This window comes from Patella vulgata, chromosome 1, assembly GCF_932274485.2.
Source record: "Patella vulgata chromosome 1, xgPatVulg1.2, whole genome shotgun sequence".
Lineage (NCBI taxonomy): Eukaryota > Metazoa > Mollusca > Gastropoda > Patellidae > Patella > Patella vulgata.
Window position 1 is genome coordinate 85661177 of NC_065879.2, and position 22863 is coordinate 85684039.

The window sequence follows — 22863 nt, forward strand, 5'->3', positions numbered from 1 at the left end:
CGAAATCTTTCTAATTTTGTTTTTCCAGACATAACATGTTCTCTGTATTTTGAACAAGAGAAAATGTCATGATAACAAAGACTTGTAGGTAAGCCTCGTGGATAGACAAGTGCTCTTTTCTCTAGGTCAGCAAAATGTCCTTCATAAATGTTACACCCGAATGTCATTTCTCAATCCAGAATTTGCCGTATGGTGTATTTTCTACCAAAGACAATGTATGTATCTATTTATTATGCTGTTATTTTAATATTTCATAAATTCGGCAGTGCTACAGAAAGAAAGCAACGTGCTTTGCAGGTCAAGAACAGCTATCGATTGTTTGATTGGTCAATAAATATGTTCAAGACAGTCTAGGCCAATCAAATTTCTGGAAAACGACCAAGCCCCCAACTGGTCCTATTACTGCTAGAATGTCAAAGCATGAAATGGAATTTTAGCCTCCAACTTCTCTGTTGTAACTAGACTAATAAATAAATAAATGCCATGTAGTATGCTATGAGGGAAATATTGCTATGATAGTGGCGTTAAACTCTTAAGCCCACTCTTCATACTTATTCATAGTCAAATTACATGCATGCCAACAGACAGGTCATCGCATGACCTCACTTTAACATCCCATCCAAACAACTAGGTAGCCTAGCTACTGCTCCTTTCCAGGCCCTACACCTTGCCAGGCCCTACATCCTGCACAACTGATAGTCAAAGCAAGCAATACTGAAATAGACCAATGCTAATAGTAAGTGGACCCGGCATGTACACTGGAAACAAACTCATGCAAACAAAAAATGAATTGGGGGTTTAAATCAAAATATTAATATGGCTGAACTGTTCTAATCTATTTAATATCGGAGAAATCCAATGCCATCGAGAGTTGATTATGGCCTGGATAAGTTAATTTATGTCTAATTAATAATTTAGAAAACATTTCAGGCCTAAAGAATGACCTGCAATAGGCAGATTTATCTCTTGCATAATGTATGTTTAAAAGAATCCTTGACAGTTGAATTTGAAATAAAGCTTACCTCTGTCAGGAAAAGATTTCCACCATAGCTCATTGATAGTGTATGCCCATTTTCATTAGCCCAGAAAAGTAGGATGTTTAAGTTGCTATTCAGGTTGATAACTTAATTTTTTTTTTTTTTTTTTTTCACAGAGTAAACGAAGAATTGGTGTTGCCATTGGAGATCAGATATTAGATTTGAGTTCTGTAGTCCAACTGTTTAATGGTCCCATTTTATCCAAAAATCAAAATGTCTTTTTACAGGTATTGTTTTTAGATTGTTCATTCTTTATAGGACATCATTTATCTGTATCTATGTTCAAACAAAAGAGGGGGGTTGGATGGCCGAATGGTTAGCGTGTGCACCCTGTATCATAAAGTCTTGTCATTGAGTCAACTGGCGGGGTTTTGATTCCCTGGTTGTACGTGACAACGAGTAGGCTCGCATGTCCAACCCTGTGGGTTTTCTCGGGGTCCTCCGATATCCTCCCACTGCTAAAGACCCCTATTCTTATTCTCCAACAATTAAAGCGGCCTTATGGATGATTAGATAAAGAGCTGTCGGTTCTCACTACAATAGATAAAAACTAGATAATGTAAAGGGGAAATGCTTAAAATTTCAATCAAATTGCTCTACTCTGAACCAAGACATTAGCAGTTGAATTTTAGGCTTAGCCTCGATCATCCATTTTTGGATTTAATCATCAATGAGCGTTGAGCAGCAGATCGGATCCAAATCCAGTGAAAATCAGCCGCATAAGATGTGATGTTAATAAATGTCTAATTAATAGTTTATATAACATTTCGGGCCCAAAGAAAGACCTCCAATAGGCAGGTTTAGCTCTTGCATAATGTATGTTTAAATGTATGCATTAGGTTGGGATATCTCTTGGTGTATGGAAGAAGCGGTTCCACCACTGACGTCTTCCGTCTTGCTCCTGTGGATGAGAGAGGACGTGTGTACAATAATGTAGCTATGTGTATAGTCTCTATCATCCAGAAAAATATTTAAGATACTTTAAACATGCAGCCTTTTCATTGGTTAGAGGTTAAAATCCTAGTATGAATTTTAGCTCTTGACTAATGAAAAGATAGCATTCTTAAAAGTTTAAATGAATAAAGCCAAGTGGACCATTACTTCACCTCATTGAAACTTATTTCTATTATCGTTCAGCCTGTTCTCAATGACTTCATGGGTCTTGGAAGACCAGCTTGGACCGAGGCCAGACAGACACTACAAAAACTGTTATCTTCATCTGAAAGTACTCTGAGAGATAATGCTGATTTGCGAAAAAAGTAAGTTTTGAATTGATCTTTTCAGGGTACAGATTAAATTATTGCTCTATTCTAAAGATTTGAGAAGCAATTTGGACATGTTTATTTTATAGCAGTTTTATAACTATTTTATCAAATTTTTCATGAGATAGCAGAAAATCGAGATGGTCAAACCCTTAAAATGTTTTTATCAGATATGTTGTTCTCCTGGTGGTTATAAAGATTAAAATGTATACAATGGGAGTGGATGGCTGAATGGTTAGCACAGGTATGTTGTATCATAAGGTCTGTCATTGAGTCAACTGGCATCGTTTCGATTCCCTGGTTGTATGTGACAAGTAGTAGGGTCGATTGCCCAACCTCATGGGTTTTCTCCGGGTCCTCTGGTTTCCTCCCACTGGTAAAGACCCCTACATGCAAGCAAATTATAGAAATAAAATTGAACCATATGTTAGTCTCAAAATGACCTAGTTTGTTTCTCTCCAAATGACCTAGTTTATACTTTGTCTATTTTTGTGTATTTTTCAGAGCATTTGTAAATCAGACAGACGCAACAATGCATCTTCCTGCCAATATAGGTAAATTGATGTATATTTACTTTTCTGCTTCGACTGGGCTAATGAAGATGGGGTATTTATAAACTGTAGCAAAGTGCGTAAGATGCTGGTTCGCTAGCCTGGCGGTCGGGGGTTCGATCCCTGCATTGGCCGAGAAAGTTCATGCAGATTTTCCAGCATGGTTTCCCCTTGTCAGTTGTGCAGGGCGAACTGCCTGACAACGGCAGCTTTCTAGTCGTTCGGATGGAATGAAAAACCGGGGGGGGGGGGGGCGTGTATACATAGGCATGCACGTAAAAGATCCCTTGGCAGTTCGATATAAGATCCCTTGGCAGTTCGATATAAGAGTAGGCCATAGTGCCGCTGCCCGTGCAAAATTTCCCTCATAAAACACTGTATGGCATATGCCAGTCATCATTATAGCCCAGTCAGAGCAGAACAGTAGGACGTTAAACTTCATTCCATGTTATTTTATAATTATGATGTCATATCAAAAATCGAAGTCCATCATTCAATGTGCAATTGTCCAAGGAACAAGCCTGCCAAGTTTTATGTATATCATAATTGAATTGAGCGAGCATAGCCATTATTGGAAAGCGTCACCTCCAAGAACAACAAGATGTGTAGTGCTTTGGGGTAGGGCTGGCAATTGATCCTGTTTCAAGTATCGATTATCGCGGACCATCCGCCGATCGATAATCGATAATATCGGCAAATTATTTTGACTTACAATTTTTTTGAAAAGAATCATAATTTGTACACGAATTATATGCGAGTTTATGCTGTGATATCATTCTGTATACATGTAGATTTTTTTTTTTCATTTATTTGACATTTGACAATAAAATAATAGCATTCCATAGCGAAGCCAAGGTGTAGAAAGAAACTCGATCAATCCACTTCGTTTGGAAGACAGAACCCGCCACCGCTCGGACTCGCCATATCTTTGTCGCTTATGACCTAAATAATACTGAGTAAAATGTAGTTATTTCCCTTTGATCACATCAAACGAATTCTTCAGTTCACCGTAACAGTTTATTTATTGCAGTGATTTCTTCGCACTGGGGAAATTAAAAATCTCCCTTCAGACATTTCTTCGCAAATTTCTTAATAAAATAATAAATTTTATGAAGGGAAAGTACGTGTTTGACTTAGAAACAGAGAAGACGAAAGAACTGAAAACTGTATCGATAATCGATTTTCAAAACACTTACCAACGATTATCGGCAATTATCGATTATTTCCGCCAGCCCTACTTTGGGGACCAATTTTTTGGTCAATAAGTACTGATGACTGTAATTCTATATTTTCAGGTGACTACACAGACTTTTATTCCTCTAAGAACCATGCTTACAATGTTGGTGTCATGTTCCGGGGTCCAGAAAATGCTTTGATGCCAAACTGGTAAGAAAATGGAAAATTCATTAAGCATTCTTTGTGGGCTGTTATTCAGAATTTATTTTACCCACGTGAACACCTGAAGAAAGATTAAAATGTTATAGGCCAGGGAGTAGCACGAATTTAACAGTCATGGGGGAGAGGATTACTAGTCTGAATTCATTCCCCAAAATCAGAGTTGTCTTCCCTTACAGTTCACACAAACTGCCATGTTCCGCAAGCAACGACTGCAAGTTTGACAACGTCATGACGTTGCTAGATCGCTTTACAATTCCCAAACTTATAGCTACGTTATCTCCCTTTACTGCAGACACATGAACAATAGCGTTGTCCAATCAGAGGTTCTGACACAATCACTTTCAAATCAAACGTGGCAACCTCCACAGAAACCTTGACATTGAACGAACCTTAAACTTTGCAACTCGATTATCGCTTGTAAACAGTTTACCCGGAAAGCACGAGACTTCGTATTCGCAATGATCGAGGTATCTGATAGGCTCTCAAGCTGGGTCAGTACCCAATCGAAATTAGTGCCGAAATATTCAGGGTGTTACTTGAAGGGCTTGATAAGATGTTGGCCTGTCCAACCTTGTGGGTTTTCTCCGGGCTTTCCGGTTTCCTCCCACTGCTAAAGACCCCTACGCGCAAGTGAATTATTGAAATAAAATTGGACCATATGTTAGTCCCAAAATGGCCTGGTTTGTGTCAAGTGGCGGTTAAACCCATCTTTTTAAAAGGGGAGGGGGGTGGATAACTGGTTAGCGCAGGCGCGTTGTATCATAAGGTCTGTCATTGAGTCGACTGGTGTGGTTTCTATTCCCCGGTTGTACATGACAAGGAGTAGGGTCGCCTGTCCAACCTAGTGGTTTTTCTCCCGGTCCTCTGGTTTCCTCCCACTGCTAAAGATCCTACGCGCAAATGAATTATTAAAATAAAATTGAACCATATGTTAGTCCCCGAAATGACTCCGCCTTGTAAAGGATCCTTTTAGATTGTTATTGTGATCAATTGGTTGATATTCTGTATCTTTAAATTTTCAGGACACATTTACCAGTAGGATATCATGGTAGAGCTTCATCTGTTGTTGTATCTGGTACAGATATCAGACGACCTAATGGTCAAACACGTCCAGATGAGAGTAAGTAGGCCTTAATTGATCCTTCATCTTTCCTTTATTGGGGGGCATAGTGACACAGTGAGTAAGACGTTGGCTCGCTAAGCAGGAGGTCTTTGGGTTCACTCCCCAATGTTAGCCAAAAAAATTCATCAGGATGTTTAGACATGGTTTTCCCTTATTAGTAGTGTATTTCGAAGGGCCTGACAACAAACAGTGTCTAGTCATTCAGATGGGACAGAAAACAGAGATTTTGATCTTTGATTTATTAGTCTTTATTGATTACCAGATCAAAATTGTGCTTAAAGAAGATAACAACACATGCGTTGGATAAGAAGTAGGAGATACAATCTGTAAAATTAATAATTAGCACTAAGTTACTGAGAATCTCAGAAAATATTTTGACGATAATTTTCGCCGATTTAAACATCTGAAATCTTGAAGAATCTCTTCTAAAAAAAAAGATAGTGGCCAATTTATAGATTCAGAAGATAGACTACAAATTCTTTTATTTTCCGACGTTTCCCCCTTGTCTGTCGTGCAGGACGGAGGGCTTGACGAGAACAGTTGTCGAGTCGTTTGGATGGCACGGAAAACCAAAGTCCTGTGTATACCTTAGCGTGCACACAAAAGATCTCTGGCAGATGGAATTCGATTTAAGAGTAGGCCATAGTGCTGCTGCCCGGGCAAAATTTCCCTCATAGCACACTGTGAGCCTGTCTTCATTAGCCCAGTAGGAGCAGAACAAAAGGACATTAAACCCCATTTCATTTTGACAACTTTTTTCAGTGAAAAACATTCAGACAGTTATTGCAGATTGCTGTCTGAAGAATTCAAGCAGCAAATTATAGCCTCTGTTTTTCACATTTGATTTCACAGATTCTATTTCGTTTCTTTTTTTATAGTTCAAAATTTCATTTTACTTGTCTTTACTACGTTAGGATCTGGAAGAGTTGTTATATAACCCGCATTCTGGTTGATGTGAGGGATTAGCCAATGAAACGGTCTGTTACACCAAGTTTTTGGTGTGAGATGCACGGAACTATGGGTAACCCATAGAAACATCAAAGCTGATTAGTTAATCAAATGTCTGACATCGTAGGGTAAAATGCCGCTGGTATGACCTCTGACACGACCTTCAATGACAACCGGTCAGATCTTCATATAGTGTAGGCCATCGAAAGTATAAAAAAACAAAACGAAATATAGATCTGTATTTTAATCAAATTGACAATAGATTAAAACTCATTATTTGGTTTTTGTTTTTCAGCCAAGCCTCCAGTATTTGGACCATGTAAATTAATGGATATAGAATTAGAAATGGCATTTTTAACAGGACCAGCCACCAAATTAGGAAACCCAGTTCCAATTGCAGACGCAGAAAATCATATTTTTGGAATGGTGTTAATGAACGATTGGAGTGGTAAGACGAACTTTACTCTAACTAGATCCTATATCAAAATGGGGTGGTAAGGCGAACTTTAATTTAACTAGATACTAAATCAAACTGGCAGTCCCTAAAATAATATCATCGTTAATTGGAGTGGTAAGACGAACTTTACTTTTACTAAATCAAATTTGTAGTCCCTAAAATAATATCGTGAATTGGAGTGGTAAGGCGAACTTTAATTTAACTAAATCAAATTTGTAGTCCCTAAAATAATATTGTTAATTGGAGTGTTAAGACGAACTTTAATTAAACTAAATCAAAATGGGGTGGTAAAGCAAACTATAGTTTTACTAGACACTAAAATCAAAATGTCAGTCCCTAAGATAATATCGTGAATTGATTTGTTTTCTGAAATGACATGACTTCCTCAAATTAAATATTGTATTGGACTGAGGTTTAATACCTTTAATTAAAGTGAAGTGAAGTGAAATGAAATGGGGTTTAACATCCTTTTCTGAACTTTCTGAGCTAATAAAAGACGGCGTTGTTCCTTTAATGATTGTCATAAAAAATATTTGGCGGCAAAATTTAAATTGCATACTTCAGATTATACTTGAGGTATGGACTTCCGACATCTGAATACTACAGCATTCTGTGAAATCCGTCATCATTTTCACGTCACAAATTATTTCCTTATTGGGGATCACGTGGCTAAGTGGGTAAGACGCTGGCTCGCTAACCCGGAGGTCGGGTGTTCGATCCCTGCATTGGCCAAGAAATTTCATCCAGATTTTCCCCTTGTCAGTGATGCAGGACGGAGGGCCTGACAAGGAGAGCTGTCTAGTGGTTCGAATGGGAAGAAAAACCAAGGTCCTGTGTACAAATTGGCGTGCACGTAAAAGATCCCTTGGCAGTTGGAATTCAATGAGTAGGCCGTAGCGCCGCTGCCCGGGCAAAATTTCCCTCATAGCACACTGTATGGCATATGCCCGTCTTCATTAGCCCAGTTTAGGAGCAAAACAGGACGTTAAACCCCATTTGATTTCATTTCATTTCTTTCCTTATTACTTCAACCAAGAAAGTTATGAGTATTCTGAATATTATGAATTACGACATCAGTCAGCGGCCCGGTCACACGATTTGCGTTGAATTAACATTGGATAATCAAGCCTTCAATCAGTGGGTGTTAACCGATAAGCAATCACCAATCAATTATCTATGGGCATAAAACATGTGTTGACCTTTGTTGATTACCTTGATAATTTTATAATCTCTTGTAAGAGAGCGCTTGGTATTTGATTTGAGTTTCTCAAGTCAAAAACAGCAACATTATATAAAAATTGCAGCGACGAAGAATCACTATCATTATAATATAATAATGTGTGATCGTATAGAATATACAGAATGCATTATCATATTTTAAATTCTGGTTTTTCGAGGGTGCATTATAACAATACTTCCGGTATTCGAATGTACAATAATACTTCCAGTATTGAGGCAATTGAGAATTCTGTAATGCTGTATAATCTGGCATATTGTATCCATCCCGTACAATGTCCACCATAGTTAAATGGGCCGCCATTCTTCTTTTGCAAGAGTGGTCCAGAAACGTAAGTCATTGAAATAAATACAACAGTCCTTTAAGACATGAAACCCCATTTCATCCCATTCATTTCTTCTTTTTTTAAAAAATTACTTCCATTTTTGATTGGTTTCAGCTCGGGATATACAGAAATGGGAATATGTTCCCTTGGGACCATTTTTAGGTAAAAATTTAGGAACCAGTATATCACCATGGGTGGTTACTATGGATGCACTGGCACCATTTAAAGTACCAAATGCAAAACAGGTTTGTTTTTACACATCACATTTGTTTTTATACGTCCACATTTTCATGTGGCGTATATTGTCGTCGCCCCTGTCCATCCGTCCGTCCACAGTTTGTTTGTGGACACTCTAAAGGTCACAATTTTGAGGAAACTTGCAATATAGGTTTATCTTCAAAGACCTTGGCAAGTATCGATTAAAACTTCATGGATTATGGCCCCTGATTTGGCTCGTGGACACTCTAGAGGTCACAATTTTTATCCGATTTAGATGAAACTTGGAATATATGTTTAACCGCTGGTTCTTTAAATGAAAATCTCTGAATTGGTAATAGTTTTATTTATAATAACATCAATAAATTGATTTTATTTGATATCTAATTTTTCCAAAAAATATCAGTTGTTGATCATTTTAAATATATAAGTAGGGTGGAGTCTGGGGCTAAGAGAGTGATGCAATGAAGCGCTTTACATCATGGTTTTGAGATTTTGTGCTTCTCGGAAATGGCAAAAAATCATGCGATTTTAATGCAGTTTTCAACATTATAATCATTATGCTCAACCAGTGTCAAACATATACCATGGGTCGGATATGCTACAAATCGACTCTAGCATGTTCCACACAGCCCAATATTACTCAGTGGCACTGGGAGGGACTACCACCAACCCCCTCCCCAGCACACACATTTAAATATTGTTTTTTGGGGGGCCTGGATGGGATCTTGTTCCTCACGCATTGAACGAACCTTTAACATTGCATCTCGATTATCACATGTAGACATTTTAGCCTGAAAGCGCGAGACTTGGTAATCACGACGATCATGAAGTTATTGCCGAAATATGCAGGGTATTATGTGAAGGCCTTGATAAGATGTACGTAGTTAAAGCGAGATCAAGCCTTCTATTGAAGATGACATGCCCCTGGATGGGGTGGAAATGGAACTGGATATTAAATTTATTAAAAGACTTAGCCTACATGAGATTGTCTATAATGTTATTTTAATTTGACAGGAACCAACACCATTGCCTTATTTACGACATGATGATCAGTATAGTTTTGATATTAAATTGGATATTGCTCTACAATGTAAGTATTCAATATGTGTTCGTTTGGCGTAGTGTGTAAGACACTGGCTCACTAATTAGTAGGTTATAGGGCCAATACCGGTAATATTTTGGAGAATAAAACTGCTTAATTTTGTGTTAAAATCCCGTAAAATCCTCTACACTAGGTCCGAGCAACTAACTCAAAGTATGTGATACGTTTTCAAACAACTTAAACCTGTCAGTCTCCATCTGGAAATGGAGACCGGTGTCCCAAGCTGTATTATGCGGTGTCTGGATAAAACCAGACTTTTACTTTATAAAAATAATGTGTCGGTGAAATATACCTTTCGTTATCAAGTATAGCACATGGGTCATTCACTGTATAAACCTCAAAAGGAACGGGAATCGATTATCAGGTCACCCATCAAAACAAATGACCCGAAATCTTAAAAGGGTTACGTGCCTGGATAAGCAGTTTTGATGTTCACGTCCAAACGACTCAGTATTTTGATCTAAAATTTTGAGACCAGGTAAATACATCATTCCTCTATATTTTGGCGTTTAAATTTCATACGTACTCAGACTTTTATTTCTGAGACTCTGTTCAAATCAGGATAGTCCCTTTAAGGGTTTGATCCCGGTCATGGTCGAGAAAGTTTCCTTGGTGCAAGTATTAAATATGTGTTCTTTGGCGCTTAGAGCCACTGTGGCTCAGTGTGTAAGGCACTGGCTCACTTACTGGTAGGTCAAGCTAGGGTTTGATCCCGGTTCTGGTCAAGTAAGTTCCCCCCTTGTCCATGGTGAAAGAAATAGGGCCTTGCCGAGAGAGTGAGAAATGGGGTTTAACGCCACTTGACACAAACTATTTCATTTCGGAACTAACATGGTTCAATATTATTTCAATAATTTGCTTGCGCATAGGGGTCTTTGCCAGTGGGAGGAAACCGAAGACCCCTGAGAAAACCCATGAGGTTGGACATGCGAACCTACTTCTTGTCACTTACAAGCAGGGAATCGAAACCATGCCAGTTGACTCAATGACGGACCTTATTCGGTCACCCAACCCCCTCCTTGCCAAGAAACCGATGTCCCTTGTACACATTGGCATGCATGTAAAAGAAGTCTTAATAGTTGGAAGTTGATTTAAGATTAGGCTGTAGTGCCATTGTCAATGCAGAATTTCTCCCATAGCACACTCATGGTGTATTCATGTAAAAGCTGTTCAACATCCTGACAACAAAAGTAATGATTATTGTTATACATTAAAAATCAGTAATGATTATTGTTATACATGGGGGAAAAAATAACTAATGATAATTGTAATATACACTAACAATAAGTAATGAATATTGTAATATACATTAACAATAAGTAATGATTATTGTTATGTACACAAACAATAACTAATGATTATTGTAATATTTTTCAGGTCATGATCTAAAAGAACCAGTAACAGTATCTAGAAGTAACTTTAAAGTAAGTTATTTCTTACACAGTTTATTCATTCATTCATTTATTTATTTCATTTTATTTTTTTTTTTTTTTCATTTTTTTTTTTTTTTTTTTTTTTTTTTTTTCATTTCATTTCATTTCATTTCATTTCATTTCATTTTTATTTAATTTAATTTTATTTTTTATTTAATTTCATTTTATTTTTTATTTAATTTCATTTTGTATTTAATTTAATTTTTTATTTAATTTTTTATTTAATTTTTTATTTGATTTTTTATTTAATTTATTTATTTATTTATTTATTGATTTTGTATTTATTTTATATTGTAGTATATGTATTGGACAATGAAACAACAGTTAGCCCATCATACAGTAACAGGTTGTAATATAAATCCAGGTGATCTCATGGCTTCTGGTACTATCAGTGGGGAGGTAAGATAAACTTATTATACTTATATAAACAATGGGGGGGGGGGGCGAGTGGTCTAAGGCATGCGCTGTAGATCATATGGTCTGTCAGGGAGTCTAGTTACATGTTTTTAATCCCACACTTGTGTATGGCAAGAATTAAAGTCACCTGTCTACTGCTAAAGACCCCCTAAGTGTACCATATGTTACGTCCCGGAAGTAACCTAGTTTGTTTTGAGTAGGTGTTAAACCGTATTTCCCTCTAGATACAATTACAAGCCTGTTCTCTAGCATACAGCTAGAGCTTGATTACCTCCCTTTTCCCACAAATTCTTTAAATTCATTAGCCCAGTCAGAGCAGAATAGTAGGACTTTAAACACCATTTCATTTCATGTTGTCGTTAGGATTTGACGTTAAACTGAAGTCCTGTGTACACACATTGGTGTGCACGTAAGATAGACCTCCCTGGAAGTCAAATAAGAGTAGACTGTAGTGCCACTCATTTTATTTTATTTCATCTTGTATTTTTTAGAAGGAGAATGAATTCGGTAGTTTATTAGAGCTGTGTTGGAAAGGTACGAAACCTATAGATTTGGGTAATGGTGTTACGAGGAAATTCCTTCAAGATGGTGATGAAGTAATTCTAACAGGTGAGATTTGGTATTTCATAAATTGAAATGTGCGACTGGAATCATGTGACATTGTAATGTGTAACTGGAATCATGTGACATCAAATCTGTGAAGAACCCTTACATGGGTGGGGGGGGGGTTGGATGGCCAAATGGTTCGCGCATGCGGGCTGTATCATAAGATCCGTCAGTGAGTCAACTGACATGGTTTCGATTCCCATGTGTTAGTCCCAAAATAACCTAGTTTGTGTCCAGTGGAGTTAAACTCTCTCTCTCTCTCTCTCTCTCTCTCTCTCTCTCTCTCTCTTGGGTGATCTAGCTCAAGAGCCATTTTGATTAATGATTAAACACATACATCATCCCATGTCATAAAATTTATTGTCATCATACTGGCAAGTTCATAATGAATTTTACTTGGCCGACTTTTTACATGGGCCCTTTTTAACCTATGTAGCCCCCCTCCCCCACCCAAGTTGTGGAATATCCCTTTAAACTATTCGGTCACCAAAGTTCCTTCTCAATGAAGGGGGTTTGTAGACAGTATGCTCTGTGTGTGCGGGTGAGGGGGGCATCAAATGGGCACAAAACCAGACCCAACTTTTCTATAGTAAAATTTTGCGTAGAATACGATGCCGAGTGGTATTGAAAGTGTGATTACTGTCGATCATTTTCATGATATAAGAATGACTGCACATTCACTTTCAGTGCAAATGACCTCATTTGACCTTTGACCCCGAATATCTCGAAAACGCCCCAACAGCGCTCTGATTACCAATCGGCATTGTATTCTACGCAAAATTTGACTATAGAAAGGTTGGGTCTGGTTTTGTGCCCATTTGATGAGCCTCCAGACTATTGGTATAATATGTGTTCGTTAGATCACATGGTCTGTCTTTGAAACAAGTTGCATAGTTTTGATTGTACATGACAAGTAGTAGGGTCGCCTGTCCAACCTTGTGGGTTTGTGACTGTCCCCTGGTTTCCTCCCACTGCTAAAGATCCCCACACGCAAGTGAATTATTGAAATAACATAATACCATGTTTTTTCCTGATATTACTTAGTTTGTGTCTGGAGTGGATGTTAACCTCCCTCTCTCTCTCTCTCTCTCTCTCTCTCTCTGGAGATTGTATGGAGTGGTTAAATCCTCCTCCCCCCACTCACTCTCCCCACCCACACACCTCTCACCTATCTTTCTCCTTCTCTCTCTCTCTCTCACTTTCTCTTCCCCTTTCTCTCTCTCCCAAACTCTTTCTCCAATTTCTCTCTCTCAGTATTTTATTATCACCTGTTTATAATTTCAGGATATTGTCAAGGAGAAGGATATAAAGTAGGATTTGGATCCTGTACAGGGAAGATTTTACCTGCTCATCCTATCTCATAAATTGATACAGTTATTACACAGATGGCTATTTCTTGCTTGATGAAAATATTTCATGGCAGCTATAAGAATGAAATTATGTATGATATATATTGTTAAATGGTCGAGAGCGAGACATTAAGTTATATATTGTAGCAACAATAGGGACATAGGTCCGAGTGTTTTTACAATATATTACGCAATGTCTGAAGCTCGAGACCATTAAACGACTTAAAATAGTGAAATACGTCACACGAGTCCAATATTTCACTAGTATAAATAATGTACGATTGGCAATTTGCCCGTACGATTATTTGAAATAATGGTACGCCAACATCAAAGGGTGACGTCACATCTGTATTTTAAATATGAATAATTAATGAAGGTCATGGAGGAATGTTTTGTGTTTCAATGTGAGCAATCCGTTTGTGTTCTTAACTAGAATCTGGTTTATCTTAAAGATACATTATGGGGGAATAGATAAAGAGCTGGCAGTTCTCACTATAATAGTTAAAAACTAGATAATGTAAAAGGGGATATGCTGACAATTTCAGTCAAATTGCTCCACTCTGAACCGAGATATTAGCGTTTGAATTTTAGACATAGTCTCGATCATCATTACTAAAGTCGTATGATAAAAAAACATAGTCTCGATTATCCATTTTTGGTATAAATCATCAATGATGTATCAAATCGGATTCAAATCCACTTAAAATCAGACACATCAGATGGCATGGAGAGTTGATTAGTCTTTTCATGTTAATGAATGTCTAATTAAATTGTCATTGAGGGTTGCACAACAAATCAGATTCAAATCCAGTGAAAATCCGACACATAAGATGGCATCAAGGGATGATTATGGTCTTTTCATGTTAATGAATGTCTAATTAATAGTTTATATAACATTTCAGGCCTAAATAAAGGAAGACCTACAATAGACAGATTTAGCTCTTGCATAATGCATAATTAGATATTTTTTCTGTCGAATATTTAGGCCAATCTCACTCTGGGTTAAATTCTGTGAATAAAATGAAAGTAGAGTGATAATATCAATACAGTCTACAGAGAATCATATATTGTAATATATTGATTTTATAATGGCCCCAACTCAAGCAAATTAATTATATATTTTTTTTCTGTACTCAATATAGGTCAATTCGTTAGTATGATCTATTATAATATTTCATTTTGCCCGAACTTTAGTAAATTAGAACTTGGTTATATTTGTAATCTAGGTCAGCCAGTAAGGGTGTTAAATTCTATATGGATGTGTAAGTAATTAATTCATGATATTGTTAATGGATATAGAAAATTGAAAATATATCAGTACACCGATTTCATATTGAGGATTACAATATATTGATTTTTAAAATAGTGCTAACTTAAAGATTCCCCAGTTGTACGTGACAAGGAGTATGGTTGCCTGTCCAACCTTGATGGTTTTCTGCGGTTTCCTCCCATTGCTAAAAACCTCTACGCACAAGCAAATTATTGAAATAAAATTGAACCATTTATAGTCCCAAAATGACCTAGTTTGTGTCGAGTGGACTTAAACCCGATCTCTCTCTCACTAAAATACTAATATGATGTACTCCTATATTCATTGCGTAACTTTAATTCAAATAAGGGTACAGGTAACAACGTGCCAAACATACATTATATTATACTATATGACGATTTTATACAAATTATGCATGTGTGAGATATAGTGTCTGTATTTTAGGTTGTTTATTGGTCCCAGGCAAGACATTTTTGTAATATATTGAATCAACACTCGGACTAATGTCCTCGTGTAGTATCAATATATAACTTAATGTCTCGACCATTAAATCACACTAAAAGATAAATATTATAAAATATCCTAGTCAGTATTTTCAATCTGATTAAAACACAGATCCTATTTCATTTCGTTTTTTATAGTTCAAAATTTCGTTTTACTTGTGTTTACTACACTAGGATCTAGAAGAGTTGTTATATAGCCTGTGTTCTGGATGATGTGAGAGATTAGCCAATGAAACAGTCTATTACGGTGAATTTTTGGCATGAGATGCATGGAACTGTGGGTAACCCACTAGAAATGTCAATGCTGATTGATTAACCAAATGTCTGACGTCATAGGGTCAAAAGCCGCTCGAATGATCTCTGACGCGATCTTCCACTACAATCGGTCAGATCCTCGTGTAGTGTAGGCCATCGAAAGTATAAAAAATGAAACGAAATATAGATCTGTACTTTAACCATATTGTCAGTATTATCTAACTGTGGCCTTATATATATATATATATATTATATTTTATATTAATTAAATTGGTGTGTTATATATATTGGTACAGGTAAATATATACTTATATTAATTAATGTGGTGTGTTATATAGGTACAGGACTTAAATATATACTTATCAGTATTTTATTTCACTCGGGTTTATTTTTTTTTACAATTAATTTTTTTATGATTTGATAAACCTGATTTTCATCTTTGTCAGATTTTATTTTCACAATTTGAAGTACACTGTCTTAATTTATTAAGTGCACTTTGTCAGATCTTGGAAACATATATAGATGTACATTTAAAAATGACGTTATCCAATGATATTGGTGTACCAATATTTCAATCTGATTAAAACACAGATCTAATTTGGTTTAATTTTCGTTTTACTTCTCTTTACTACACTAGGATCTGGAAAAGTTGTTAAATAACAAGCGTTCTAGTTGATGTCAGGAATTAGCCATTGAAAGGGTCTGTTGCGGCAAGTTCTTGACATGCTCTGCATGCACAGAACTGTGGGTAAACCCCTAGAAACGTTAACACTGATTGATTAATCAATGTCTGACTTCAAAGGGTCAAAAGCCGCTCGTATGACCCCTGATGCAACCTCCCAGTACAACTGGTCATATCTTCATGTAGTGTATAAAAAAACGAAATATAGATCTGTATTTTAATCTGATTGCTTTATAAAGAATGAGTAATTAAATTACAGATAAAACAATGGAATAAGAATCTCTGGTATTATATTTCAAATTTTTGTTGCGTTTTTCGATATCAATGTTTCTGATTATTTGCCATTTAATGTGGGCAGAGTTTTAACACCTGAACAGAATCTGCTATAAATAATACAGTATACATGTATAATGATTTACACCTGTACAATGATTTACACCAGTACAATGTTATTACCTGTATTGATTTTATCACCAGATTTATTATACAACCTGTTAAAAGGACATTCCCTGGTGTATTAAAGTGATAATTTCAGGCCGAATGACTCTGGTATTTCACAAGTTATAATATTACTTATTAAAGGGGCATTCCCAGGTGTATTTCAGTGAATAAAACTGGAGAATTCAAGGTGAATGACTCTTTCAAACCTTTAATTCTAGAAAAGATGTATACTTTGATATTAATTTAATTGTGGTGTATTTCTGTTAGTTTAAAGATGCATTATGTAAGAACTAAATCTGCATATTGCACGTTTTTATTTTGGCTTCAATAAATCTTACATAATGCATATTTAATTTCTTGGGAGGTGTTTCTGTTAGTTTAAAAATGCATTATTTAAGAGCTAAATCTAACCAACTCTTTTATCTAAATCTTACATACATAATGCATCTTTAATTGTGGTATATTTCTGATAGTTTTGAAGATGCATTATGTAAGAGCTATCTATATCTGCAGGTCTTTATTTTGGCTTACATAAATCTTACATATGCATCTTTATTTTAATTGTGGTGTTTGTTAAAGGATGTTGTTTTTGTTAGGTAATGGGTGAGCTTAGTTAATATGAATAAATATATAGCCCGCTTTAAATATATATAAATGTCAACTATACATTAACACTTTTTTGTCACAAGTAAGACAATAATTTGTTGTATTTATAGTAAGCTAGAAATGGAATTGGTGCAACGAACATTATACTCAGTAAATAATATATTTGTAAAAGATATCAGTGTTTGTTTTTTTTTTTGTGATCAGATGTGGGGATTTTCATTATGCATTAACTACACCCACAACAAGGCTTCTGGAAATGAAATGAAATGGGGTTTCACGTCCCACTGTTCTTCTCCGACTGGGCTAATGAAGACAGGCTTACACCATACATTGTGCTATGAGGGAGAAATTTTGCTCGGACAGTGGCGCTACGGCCTATTCTTACATCGAATTACAATTGTCAAGGGTTCTTTTACGTGCACACCAATGTATACATGGAACCGCAGTTTTTCGTCCCATCCAAATGAATATGCGTTGGCCCTTGCTTTGTCCTCCGTCCTACACCACTGACAAGGGTGGAATCACGCCGGAAAATCTTGAACTTTCTTGGCCCACATAGGGATCAAAAGCGACCTACAAGTTAGCCAGCCAACCTCCTACTGTTAGAGCCACCGTGTTTCCCAAAGGCTACTGGAGAGGCAGATTTAGACAAGTAATCCGCCCCTCCCTTCCCCTTTTTGCATGGTGTGTTTTGTTGAATTTTTTCTCTAGAATCGAAGAGGAATGTTTGAATTTAACTTTTCTGACATGTTTGGGTGAATATTCATGATTTGGTACAAGAAGAATCTGGAGGGAATTATGAAAATTACATCACAGCAGAGATGGTCCACCCCCTTTAATATTTTTATCAGATGTTTGTGACCTGTTCGGCTGTTTGTGGTTGTGATTCAAATGCTAGAGGGGCATGGAAATAACATTGACGTCAAACGGGAACGAATTACTGGTCTGAATCCTTATCCTACTGGATTACCTCCCCTTGATAAGGTGACGACCATGGTCTCGTATTATTAAACAGAGAGAAATGGGGTTTAACGTCAACTCGACACAAACCAGGTCATTTCGGGTCTAACATGGTTCAATTTTATTTCAATAATTCGCTTGAGCGTAGGGGTCTTTAGCAGTGGGAGGAAACCGGAGAAAACCCACGAAGTTGAGAGTATTACAAGAACTTAACAAGAACGTGTAGAACATTATATTCATAATACGGCCGAAGTTGGACGTTTTTAATTTGTTCTCCAGGGCTATGTTGGTAGAAATAAGAATGAATGAGACGGTGTTTAACGACGTACTTAACGATACAGTGTGCTATAAGGGAAATTTTGCCCAGACAGTGGCTACTGTCTACTCTTATTTCGAATTCCAACTGTGAAGGGTTCTTTTACCTGCGGGGGGTCTCGGTGGCTAAGTGGGTAAGACGCTGGCTCGCTAGCCTGGAGGTCGGGTCTTTGATCCCTGCATTGGCCGAGAAAGTTCATCCAGACTTTCCGGCATGGTTCCCCCTTGTCAGTGATGCAGGACGGAGGGCCTGACAAGGACAGCTGTCTAGTTGTTCGGATGGTACAAAAAAAACGAGATTCCGTGTAAACATGGGCGTGCACGTAAAAGATCCCTTGACAATTGGAATTCGATATAAGAGCAGGCCGAAGTGCCGCTGTCCGGGCGAAATTTCACTCATAGCACACTGTATTGTGTATGCCCGTCTTCATTAGCCCAGTTTAGGAGCAGAACAGTAGGACGTTAAACCCCATTTCATTCCATTTCATTTACCTGCACGCCAATGTGTACACTTTTAAAATCCGCTGTGATAATATTAAAATTACAAATTAACGAAAGTTAACTTGTCCAGTACTCTACACAAACATATATCGAGTCAATTAAAACGGATGTTAAATTTTCCAGTGATTTGGTTTGTATTTGTTTTTTTTTACATTTTAAAAAAAAAAGAGGGTGGGGGTGCAGAGAGAAACGGGATTTAATTTTATATAAATTATTAATTAGACATAAATTAACTTATCCAGACTACAATCAGCTCTCGATGTCATCGCCAGCCTGTGATATTTAGCGGATTAGAATACATTTTTTGAAAAATAATTAAAAGTAAAAGTGGATAATCGGGACTGTTTTTTTGTACTGGCTTTAGTAATGATGATCGAGGCTAGCCTAAAATTCAAAAGCTAATATCTCGATTCAGAGTGGAGCAATTTATCTGTTGTGACTATTATAGCGAGATTTATAATCTCAATTAAAATACAGATATGACGTCATCCTTTGATGTTGGCGTATCATTATTTTAAATAATGGTATGGGTAATGTGCCAAGTGTAACTAGTTAAAATATTGGACCCGGGTGACGTTGAAACAACAGCTCGTGACTACGTCCCTCTTGTTGTTTCAATACATTACTTAATGTCTCGCTCTCGACCATTAAACCACACGTGATACCCCTTTAATAAGTTACGTGATGTTAACACGAGACTTCAAACAAATTCCTCTAGATTGAAGGTCAACCCAGGTCGACCAAACGATTAGCAATTTGAGTTATTTCATAGGCCACGGTAGCTCAATGAGTAGAATATTGGTTCATTAATCTCAATCCCTGCGTTGGCCGAGAAAGTTCATCGGAATTTTCCTGCGTGGTTCCTCCTTGTCATGGCAGTGGTGTAGGACGGATAGCCTTGCAAGGGACAACGTATAGTCGTTCGGATGGGACACATTGGCGTGCACGTTAAAGATCCCTTGGCAGTAGGAATTCGGTGTAAGAGTAGGCCATAGTGCCACTGCCCGGGCAAAATTCCAATCATAGCGCGTATGCCCGTCTTCATTAACCCAGTTGGAGCAGAGCAGTTGAACATTTAACCCCATTTCATTTCATTTCATGTTTCTTGCATGTTTTCGAACTTTTATTTTTTATTTTAAAATATGCTGCATAGAATAGTTAAAGATGTGATAAAATAAATCTTAAAAATAAATGATTTTAATGATTAAATTAATTGTAATAAATGAATGAAATTTAATAATTGAATTGATTTTTGAATGAATTTTAATAATTGAATTGATTTTTGAATGAATTTTAATAATTGAATTAATTTTAATTAAAAACAATAGACTGAATATGTTTAGATTAAAATGAATGTTTATCAATGCAGGATAACTAACCTTAGTGGAGGTGGGAGGGGGTGTAATTAAAGATAAGATGGGGGCAAAGCCTGATTCGAACTCTATCCACCCCGACCATTGGCGTAGATATTTATGTCGCCCGGGTAGGTCCTTGAGCTTGCCACCCTTATGAGAAAACCACAAACTCCATCAAAATACTTCTACTGCGGTAGACCAAAGGTATCACCTGGTACGCCCCCCCCCCCCCACGCGATCACGAGAAAACGCCCATTAAAGGCACAACCAGCCATAAGCCAAATAATATTACGTATTTAACTTAAATGCCGATTTGTGCAGAGAAATGGTTGGCTTTAAAATCCGAGAAAGAATTATCATAGAAATGAAAATCTTTTGGAAAATCTAACGTTGAATAGTTGCCATTTTAGATTTATTAGAGAAGGCTAAAATTATTTAATGAATTTAACACAATGATTTGAATATACATTGCGCATATAATAATAAAGACTGGATAGGCAATTCTGTGAATATTTGAATAATTGATTTAGATACAATTTCTTGAAGATAAGAACTGTTTTGGAAAAAGTGTTTAGTTATATGAAATTAATTATATTTACATCAGTTATATTTAAATTTATTAATTATATTTACATCAGTTATATTTAAATTAATTAATTATATTTACATCAGTTATATTTAAATTAATTAATTATATTTACATCAGTTATATTTAAATTGATTAATTATATTTACATCAGTTATATTTAAATTAATTAATTATATTTACATCAGTTATATTTAAATTGATTAATTATATTTACATCCGTTATATTTAAATTAATTAATTATATTTACACCCGTTATATTTAAATTAATTATATTTACATCCGTTATATTTAAATTAATTATATTTACATCCGTTATATTTAAATTAATTATATTTACATCCGTTATATTTAAATTATTATATTTACATCCGTTATATTTAAATTAATTATATTTACATTAGTTATATTTAAATAAATTATAAATATTTAATTTAATTATATTTACATGAGTTATACTGAAATTAATTATATTTACATCAAGACCATTGTATAGCGTACAAATATTTTTAAAAAACGGGAATAAAATAAGCCAGTGTCGAAATAGTATTCTCAAAATGTGACCAAGATAAAAAAAAATATTATTAAAAGATATTAATAATCTATTTTCAAATATCGTACAATACTTGCGTTGTGAATTTAAAATTAATAGTTTAAACTAAAATAAATCAGTGTTGAAACGAAATTCTCTAAATGTAACTAAAATAAAATATTAAAAGGTGTTAAAGGTCTATATTTTAAAAAATTAGTGGGGATTATATTATGATAAATAATAATAATAATAAAAACTTTATTGAGAAAACAAAACTGTTATGTGTTGTCAATTTTAAAAAAAAAATAATGTAAATGTATTCTAAAGACAGGTCCACGGTCGCAATTTATTGTCCTAATGGTATTGTATGGGAGAAATTGCCAAACGTTAAGATTTTAAAAAATCAAAAGAGTACCAACAATTTCTTTCTATTATTTGTCATAAATTCAATTTTATCTTTAAAAATGTCTTGGGGACTTAAAATCATATTTCTCCAATCCACTACCTCCTATGATTGCTTATAATTAAAAAGTAATAAAAATAACGTTTATAAACAAAATCGTGCGAATCACAAAAAAAATATGAAAACATATAATAAATCACATAAATCCCTTTTTTATTCCAATTCAAAAAAAAATCACGGGTCTCATGTCCGTCCGAAACTATAAAAAAAAACTCAAGAGATTTTCAAGTACCTTCCTATAGCGAGATAATATTGTATAAAGGGAGAATAGGGCCACACAAAGAAAAGAATAAAAGTTGTTATGCCACTTGTACGAAACGGACATGTGTTAGGTCGGGTTCTGGGTCACCGCCCCCTTTTAAAAGACTTCAAAGAAGAACATGATCCAGGAGAAAACATGACAATAAAGGTCAAGCCACTCTGGGTCATCGTTTCTATGGAGGTGGCAACCCGAGGGGATCAGGTAATTTTTTTGTCTTTTTGAATAACAAGAGGGGAATGAAAAAAAGAATATAGAACTTTTTTTGTGTTCCTCCACGCGTCGCGGTTAAGATGGAATTAACTTAGTGGTATTTCGAATGAATGGAAAAAAAAAAATAATGCTCGCTGGCCCGTGTGGTTAATTTTGATAATAGATTTATGAGCTAAGAGATGAATGGGAAATTTGGGGTTTAATTGTTAGTGAGAAATTGCGGCGGTTAGTTTTGACCCCCGCGGGTTACCCTTGTGTTATTGAGACGGGTTTGAGCAGTTGTTCTAATGGATTCCTACTCCGTGTTAGGACAGCTTGAAATTGTCTGACAATGAAACCAATTCCACAAGTTCCTTTTGTACCTGGTTTCTAAAGTACATTTTAATTCCAATGATTTTTTTTTTCTATTTTTAAGGCGACACAAAAAATTACACCGATCTTTTTGTCGGAACTGTAT

General features: G+C 35.9%; 1 protein-coding gene across 1 annotated transcript; it reads left to right on the forward strand.

Moving 5' to 3' along the window:
* The first annotated feature begins 55 nt into the window (after positions 1–55).
* LOC126808603 (fumarylacetoacetase) lies at positions 56–17394 on the forward strand. Its single transcript, XM_050533429.2, has 13 exons — positions 56–215; positions 1154–1264; positions 2175–2296; positions 2804–2853; positions 4146–4236; positions 5271–5368; positions 6615–6767; positions 8453–8583; positions 9572–9647; positions 11037–11083; positions 11390–11491; positions 12001–12118; positions 13400–17394. Exons 1-13 carry the CDS (start codon positions 135–137, stop codon positions 13477–13479), a joined length of 1260 nt encoding a protein of 419 aa, XP_050389386.1. The 5' UTR covers positions 56–134; the 3' UTR covers positions 13480–17394.
* Positions 17395–22863: the final 5469 nt, after the last annotated feature.